Genomic DNA, 8,584 nt, shown 5'->3' with positions numbered 1-8,584 from the left:
GTGATTTAAAAACAATATCAATAGTACGTAAATGCGATAAATAAATATGCACAAATATGTTTATGGATATTCGAAAATTAACAACTTCTATGTCATACTTTTTCTTGATTACATACCGCAACTTCACAATCCGTATAATGTTTTATGTCTTTGTGTAAAGACTATCACTCAATTATTCTTTGAACTTCAAGTCTCATATATATGTGTGAATGATTGTTTGGCTGATGATTTAATCTTTTACATTGTATATATTTCAAATGTATCATCATACTCTGAATTTACTCTAATTTTACCTCATATAAGTTGCTCATGCTTTGAATCTCTTTCAAAGCTTGTTATTTGGTCTTCCAAAATGATATATTTATGGCCTCCAAGAATGATATGAACGTTTGAAACAAGAATATGATCATTTGGAAAAGTTATATACGGTTTCTGACATTAAAACAATCATATTTGATTCGCTGGTCATTTTTTGATATCGAGTCGTTTTTATTGTTCATTGAGTCATTCCAAGTCTAGCTGAAAAAAAGTCTAGTCAGACAAAGTCTAACTGCTCCATTCTCTTGATTATAAATCTTGATTCATCATTTTTGGGCAAAGTAATTAACATGAGCCCTTTCTATTAGCTTTTCAAAGAATCAAGCAATTCGAGTTTTTATGAGAGATATATACTTGAAATACCAGATTATATACAAGCTGGTGCAAGTCAAGTTGTTCTTTTATCTTGATTATAACTCTTGATTCAACAATTTCTTGGCAAAATAATGAACATGAAAGTTGTATATATATTTTTTAGCTTTCCATACAATCAGAATCACTCAATTTTGAGTTCGTATGAGAGATATATGCTCGAAATATCATAACCATTCTTGTCTAACCAGCAGCTGTATCCTTGTTACAGAACCAACAACTTAATTGTAGATTATCAGTCTCTTAAAATTCGATTCAGACTTTGATTTTGAAAATGATTTGTAGATAAATGTTTTAGCTTTGTAACACATGTTGAATCGTTCCATACGATACTCGAGATGAGAGATATGATCAAACTACCGTAACAGCTCAAGTCTAGCCGTTTGCTCTATCTGTGCCCTCTATCTCAATCTTCCAGCATCGGGTTAGCATAAATAACATCATAATTAACCTACTGGCCTGAAATATGACTTGTAGAAAATTGTGTTGGCTTTCCAACTTCCCGATTGTCATTTGGATAACTGTTTGTGAGATATGACCAAAATGCCAGAACTTGTCAAGTTTAACTGTTTGTTGAATCTGTGACTTCCAGCTGGATATTGCGGTATCCGATTAGCACAGATAGCGTCAAGACTAATCTAATACACCTGAAATATGACTTGTCAAGATTTGATTTGGCTTTCCAATCGTTTTTCTCACTATTCATTTAGATCACTAGTTTGTGAGATATCATTGAAATCTTTCATGTCGTCAGATTTCCAACTTGACTAACATTGACTTTTTTAGGCACGAGAAGAATTCAAAAAAATAGGCCCGAAAACAATAACATGCAATCAAATTTTTTAATAGTGATTTTTTTCTGATACAATGCATGCAAAAGAAAACATAAATTAAAATAAAAAATAAAATGAAATATTAACTAAATTTTATAAATCAAGCCATTTAAGTATATACTATCAAATTAAGCAACAAAAAGATATTGAAAAAATAAGGGAAAAAACATGTTTTTTATGTAATTAATTATTTTATCATTAATTACATGTGTTCCTGGAATTTTTGGCAAAAACTTGTGTGAGACGGTCTCACGGGTAGTATTTTGTGAGACATATATCTTATTTGGGTCATCCATGAAAAAGTATTACTTTTTATGCTAAGATTATTACTTTTATTGTCAATATCGGTAGGGTTGGCCCGTCTCACATATAAAGATTCGTGAGACCGTCTCACAAGTAACTTCCTTGGAATTTTTTTGTCTTTAAATCTTTAAGTATCTATTTCATTATTTGCACAATTACTTCATCTATTATCCGTTAATAATTTCATTATTATGATATGCATTGTTATAGAAATTTTATTTAAAAAAAACAAAGTTATAAACAAAAAAAAAAAAAATTGATTCAAATAAACATCTCATTCAACTATTAAACTAAGTTGCCCTACAAAATAAAAAAAATTGAAACCGAACTACATAAATTTTTTTCCCTATGAAGAAAAATACTAACCTCTTGATCATAAAAACACATTCCAAACTGAAAATTCCATTGTTTTCATATGAAGATAAAGCGTAACAATGAACCAATCAGAGTTTAAATGTTTAATACATTTTCAAAGAATCCAGTTCATGGATGAAACTGAACAATGAAGCAATTTTTTTATATTGTAAACTGATTACCTATATGTATTAAGAGGATTCAGAACATAAATTAAGTAGAAACACTGAAAAACAAAGTGAAAAAATAATGAATTGCCATTATCGATATTAGGGTTGTAAATGAATCGAGCTGGTTCGTGATCTTTTCGAGCCAGAATGATAAATATTTGATTCATATTCGAACATTAACTCAAGCCAAACTCGAGCCAAATTCGAATATGTTTGGATTTTTTTCGAGCCAAACTCGAGACAAAGTATTTTGCTCGATATATATGGTTATTCTCTTATGGTATCAGAGCTTCTTTAAACATGATGGTCCATAAAATTTTCAGATAGTAATCAAAATTAAGCAATAACATGGTATTACCATCATCTACTCCTGGACTAAAACCTATGTCCTTGTTCTTTACACGTGCAACTCGAAGTCTCGAACCGAGTCGAATACGATGCTTGAAGGAGGCAACTACAACACGTGGAGTCCAGCAATGCGGATTAGCATTATTTCTTAAAATTAAATCGCTTCCGATTGCTTCTGATGCTGTCGAACTCGATCTATTTCGACGTAGAGAATACCATACGTGAATATTTACGCTCGTTTTATAACCATTATTTTAAAATCAGGTTGGGAAAAACTTAAATGAACTTTATACGGTAAATTTGAGAAAAATGTCTCTGTTAATGTTTGAATTAAGATTCAGTACCTAACTACAATTTTTTAAGAATCAGTACCTGACAATGCTATACTTTTACTTTTAACTCCCTACAAACACAAATTTACAATTTTGCCTTTTTTATTTAAATAAATATATTATTTTATCCACAAAATTTACATGTGTCTTCTCCATCAAAAATACAATTTAAAAAAAATATTGTTTCTCAATTATCATGGAATAAGAGTAAATACTTATTTTGACATATAAAGTACCTACTATGGGGTTTCAGATACTTGATTTCGCTCTTTGAATACTCCAAATGTATAAGAAAATACTATATTTTCGAGCAAACACCATAAATTCAGTATTTATTGGTATTCATGAAAAATGCATTAGCATGACTTATTCATGTCATTTTATTTTATTTTATTTAAAAAAAACATAGATAATCACTCATCATGAAATGAGATTAAATATTTATTTTGACCTATGAAGTACCTATTTTGGAGTTCCAGATGCTTTCTTTGAATATATGAATAATCTAAATGTGTAAGAAAATATTAGATCTTCGAGCTATAACCATGAATTCAATAATTATTGGGCTTTTCATTGAAAATGTGTTAAGATGATTTATTCATATCATCTAATTTTTGAAAAAAAAAAAAAACAGTTTCTCACTCATCATAGAATTAGAAAAAGTACTTATTTTAACCGATAAAGTACCTATTTTGGGTTTCAAATATTTGATTTGGCTATTTGAATACTTCAAATGTGTANGAACCTTAATATCTAATCAATAATTCGAATAGCTCGCGAATTCCTCCACTAACACCTATGATGACATAGGACTTTCCCAGTACAGTTTATCTAGTTAACGTAATTTGCACGCTATTACGTTAAACTAGATGTTTATCCAATGTGCACATAAGAGTAGCGGTTGGATGATTCTCACATAATCGAAAATAATATATATATAAGTATATATAAAAAATTCCTTTTCCATAAAATACATATAACAACGCAATGACATCAACTGGTTCCTCTCTTATGGTATCAGAGCTTCTTCAAACATGATGATCCAGAAAATTTCCAGACAGTAATCAAAATTAGGCAATAACATGGCATTACCATCATCTTCGCCTGGACTGAAACCTATGTCCTTATTCTTTACACATGCAACTCGAAGTCTCGAACCGAGTCGAATATGACGCTTGAAGGAGGCAACCACAACACGTGGAGTCGAGCAATGCGGATTAGCATTATTGCTTAAACTTAAATCGCTTTGGATTGCTTCTTATGCTGTCGAACTCGATCTATTCCGACGAAGAAAATACCATACGTGAATATTTATGCCCGTGTTATAACCATTATTTTAAAATAAGGTTGGGAAAAACTTAAAAAAACTTTGTACGATTTTGTGATATTTCTTGGAACAATATATTATATAGCACAAAGTTAAAGTATTTACAGCTAATTTTCATGGCATGTGGTATGAAAGGGACAAATGAACCTCACCATCATCCCAGTTCATACAAAATTTTATACTTTCAGCGCATATAGCTGATGGCCCACTCCTTCCCTCGATTCTCTCCCTTACCTTCTTGAACTTTTTTGTCCTGGGAGCCAAGTTCGAACCTTGAAAACACCCAAGATTCAATTTTAAAAACTTGAATTTAAATATTCTGCGCCATTTTTTGCATGAAACATAAGATGATAGAAATGGAATAAAGATGAATCTTTTGGCGTAAGGGAGTAGAGTTTGCAAAAAGATTTCGCTGTGTAGTTTTTTCGTTTTTGTAAAAGACCCCACCTCTTCGTCTTCTAACTCTAAACTATCTTGTTTCATTTTCCCCATTTTCCTCTAGGAAACTATCCAAGATTCACGTTTTACCCTTTTATTCTGGTTCATCTTCTGTTCTCTGCTTTAGTAAAGGCGAATTTTGAAAAGATTCCTACTGGAAAAGAACCTTTTTCAACTGGTTTTATGCCGCGTAATTAGAATTATTTTCTTCAAACAGGAGATGAATTCGAGCAAAAAGATATTTTCAAATAGCTAATAAAAATGACCCACCTGGGTTTCTTCAAGATATCCAGGCGCCGGAAGCTTCTGGGTTTCTCACCTGGTTTTATTGGTTGCTTTATTTTCAGCTTCTGTTTACTCTTTTCTCTCATTTTCTTGGATTACAAAATAGTGAATACTTCACGTGGGCAGTCATTGTTCTGGACTTGGTTTAAATCCAATGGTTCTTCATCTGAATCAGAGATTGTGGGGTTTCTTGAAAGTGGGGGTGAAGGGTGTGATATATTTGAGGGGAATTGGGTGTGGGATGCGAGTTATCCACTTTATCGACCTCAAGATTGCATGTTCTTGGATGAGGGTTTTCGGTGTTCTGAGAATGGAAGGCCTGATAATTTCTATACAAAGTGGCGTTGGCAACCCAAAGATTGCACCTTGCCTAGGTTTCTTGGAAATTCTACTTCTCCTTTGGTGTTAATCTGCCATAAGTTTTTTTTTTTAATGTGTGTCTACTTTTCCCCATTAGACAGAATCTTTAAAGATAATGATTTGCTATCAATATGGATTCTTGAAAACAAATCCAAATGAAAAAAATGAATATGTTGATCATGTTCTCGAGTTCGTTTGATGTGATTTAAAACATGGTGCTTAATGTGAAACACGGGCTAAGAAAAACAGTCTAGCATTTTACTTTGGAAGGTGGAGGCTTTATTTATCAGCAGTTGATTGAAGAAACTGAACCTTGTATGCTAGTGATTCTTGTTCTTGTTCCTTCAATGGAGCAGATTCAACGCATCTAATATGTTGGAAAAACTACGGGACCAAAGGTTAGTGTTTGTGGGCGATTCTATCGGAAGAAACCAATGGGAGTCCCTTCTCTGCATGCTATCGTCTGCTATTGCTAACAAGACATCAATATATGAAGTCAATAACACCCCAATCACGAAGCATATGGGCTCTCTGGTTTTTAAATTTAGTGATTTCAACTTCACAGTAGAGTACTACAGGGCCCCATTTCTAGTGTTGCAGAGCCGACCCCCCGCTGGTGTGCTTCAAAACGTGAAACTGACGTTGAAGCTGGATGTGATGGATTGGAGCTCCGTCCAATGGAAGGGTGCTGATTTGTTGGTTTTTAACAGTGGACATTGGTGGAACAATGAGAAGACCATAAGAGAGTAAGATTCAAACTTTCACCTAGTGTAGCAAAAGATTTGAAATGCTGATTTTATGTCGTCAAAGTCGATGACCTGTGGATAAAATGAAAATCTTGCATGCTTCATTGGTTGAGATCTCCGATTTAAACTATAATTTTCATTTGTTTACTAGGGGATGCTACTTTCAAGAAGGGGCGGAAATCAGGACAGAGATGAGCGTAGAAACTGCCTTCCAAAGGTCAATTGTGACGTTAATGAATTGGATTGATCGTGAAGTCGATTTGTCAAAGACCAGAATCATCTTCCGAACCTATGCTCCTGTGCATTTCAGGTAATATCCTGTTCCTGATCCACAATGACACGTTTGATTCATCTTCATCATTCTGTAATCAATGATTTTCTTGGAAAGATGCAGCGGTGCGAACTGGAAGACTGGTGGTAGCTGTCACTTTGAGACATTACCAGATCTAAGTTCATTGCCATTGCCATCCAAAACATACATTGAGTTCAATACGGCTATTGATGTCTTATCACAATATCCGAGGATGAATAACATAGATTTGTTAAATATAACTGGTATGACATCTCGAAGAAAAGATGGTCACTCTTCGTTGTATTACTTAGGGCCTAATGCAGGACCGGCTCCTCTTCATCGCCAAGACTGCAGTCACTGGTGCTTGCCTGGCGTCCCTGACTCTTGGAATGAACTTCTCTATGCACTCTTCCTTAAACGACAGATCTCTCACGGAAAAAAATTGAAAAGTCGGTGTGATTCTCGTCCTCTATAGGTTTAGGAATGTTGAAGAATTCTTAGACGTCATATCAGGTATGATATAGCAAAAACTGCTAGATCTTGAAATGGGAACATACTTGAATTTATTTTATTTGTATTCATCGTTAATTTACGTTTATACATTTATGCATTTTCTCGTAGTAGGACTCGTAAAAATTCGTTTTTAACAGCTATATATATACATCAAGAAATGAACTCGTACTTTGCATTGGAATTTGGTGGTGAAAATTCTGCCAACTCCCCAAGTTCTTCCACTTTTTTGGCTAATATTTCGACCCTTTCCACGATTTGCATCAACAAGAAACTGAAGCTGGCAACAGCAAGATGAACTTCATCTGTTTTAAGAATTCCGCCAATCTTGGATGAGGAACATAGTGGGGTAAATTGTAAATTCAGAGATCGCAGGTTTGGAGATAGGAGAGTCTTGGCTTGGCAACGATTCATTTTCTTCATGCTTTCTCCAAGCTCTTTCAATATAAATCCAACTGATATAATCAAAATTTCACACGGTTCCTTCATAGTTTGCCTTTGCATTGATGTAGGCTGATTTAGAAATACCAAAAAAAAGCTTGATTTTTAAATTAGGAAAAGAATAATAAATTATTTATTACATAAGGAAATATATATATATATATTTTTTCTGTAAAAATAAAAATAAAAAAAGAGAACCTGCTTGGGAGATTGAATACATTGTTGCAAAGAAAGAACCAGTGCACCAAGATCTCTTAGACACTCTCCTATTTCCAAGTATTTATTCCACGGATAATTTAGCCCAAATTTCCCATGCCAAGGCTCCCATTTTGCAAAATTTGCCTACATGTTTATTTTAGAAAATAAAATTAGCGTGTACAAACTAAGTTAAATATTATTAGTCGATAGGTATAATAAACTAAAATTACTAAATTTCGAACAAAAATCGAGTTCGAGCTCGAATAATCTTACCAATGCTTCATCATTGGATTTGGAGTTCAAAACTGCCTTGCAAGCTTCGATGTAAGCGCCGTCAGTCTCTTGTTTGTTTTCCTTCTCACTTGTCATTGTGAAATATTCATCCAAACTTCCTATACAAATACAAGAATAAATCATTAAATTATTACAAATTTGATTTCACTAAAAACCGGATTTACACTAAACTTGCCTTGAAAACTTGTTGAAATTTTATTAAACCTTGACGCCATTGAGTAATGTAATTCATCACTCGCCCAGATGGGATATATGAACAAACTGATGATCACACATGTAGCGAAACCCATCCCGATTGTGGCGAGACGGTCACGGGCCAGCTCCACCACCTTCTCCACCCTGATCCCGGAAACCACCACCAAGTTGAAAGTGATGATGAAAATCAAGGCTCCGTAATCATATTTGCTCTTGATTCTTGGGAGAGTTCTACAATATGTTGCTCCAGCCCCTGATCATATATACGTTGTATACCAAGACAGATTTTAGAGCGTCCGTCTGTCTGTCTGTCTCTGTGTGTGTGTGTGTGTGTGTGTANATTTTGATGGTTTCATTTGTTAAGTTAAAACATGATATCTAAATTGGTACAAAAAGTATCTAATTAGAGACAAATTATTTTGTTCGATATTTCGTAAGCCGCTTGCGAATATAATAAAATTATATATT

The 8,584-nt window shown here is 33.6% G+C and overlaps 2 protein-coding genes across 3 annotated transcripts in view; one reads left to right on the top strand and one right to left on the bottom strand.

Moving 5' to 3' along the window:
* Positions 1–4,558: 4,558 nt before the first annotated feature.
* On the top strand, positions 4,559–7,103 carry LOC140979631 (protein trichome birefringence-like 11). Of its 2 annotated transcripts, none has more exons than XM_073445125.1 (4): positions 4,559–5,454; positions 5,797–6,186; positions 6,338–6,496; positions 6,575–7,103. In XM_073445125.1, the coding sequence occupies exons 1-4, from the start codon at positions 5,057–5,059 to the stop codon at positions 6,951–6,953; spliced, it is 1,326 nt and encodes a 441-aa protein (XP_073301226.1). In that variant the 5' UTR covers positions 4,559–5,056; the 3' UTR covers positions 6,954–7,103. The 2 variants fall into 2 exon arrangements, with proteins under 2 accessions (XP_073301226.1, XP_073301227.1); XM_073445126.1 differs by having other exon boundaries at positions 4,562–5,454; positions 6,581–7,100.
* Positions 7,104–7,131: 28 nt separating this feature from the next.
* LOC140979632 (aluminum-activated malate transporter 2-like) overlaps positions 7,132–8,584 on the bottom strand; it is a 6,543-nt gene continuing 5,090 nt past the window's right edge. The window contains exons 3-6 of the mRNA XM_073445127.1: positions 8,093–8,369; positions 7,901–8,015; positions 7,628–7,771; positions 7,132–7,501 (exon numbers count right to left, since the gene is read on the bottom strand). Of these exons, the coding sequence (XP_073301228.1) occupies positions 7,142–7,501; positions 7,628–7,771; positions 7,901–8,015; positions 8,093–8,369 (896 nt within the window). The 3' untranslated portion in view covers positions 7,132–7,141. The remainder of the gene's footprint in view (positions 7,502–7,627; positions 7,772–7,900; positions 8,016–8,092; positions 8,370–8,584) is intronic.

Source organism: Primulina huaijiensis, chromosome 6 (genome assembly GCF_012295235.1).
Source record: "Primulina huaijiensis isolate GDHJ02 chromosome 6, ASM1229523v2, whole genome shotgun sequence".
NCBI lineage: Eukaryota > Viridiplantae > Streptophyta > Magnoliopsida > Lamiales > Gesneriaceae > Primulina > Primulina huaijiensis.
Note: the sequence above shows the minus strand (reverse complement) of the source record. Positions and strands in the feature narration are given on the sequence as shown.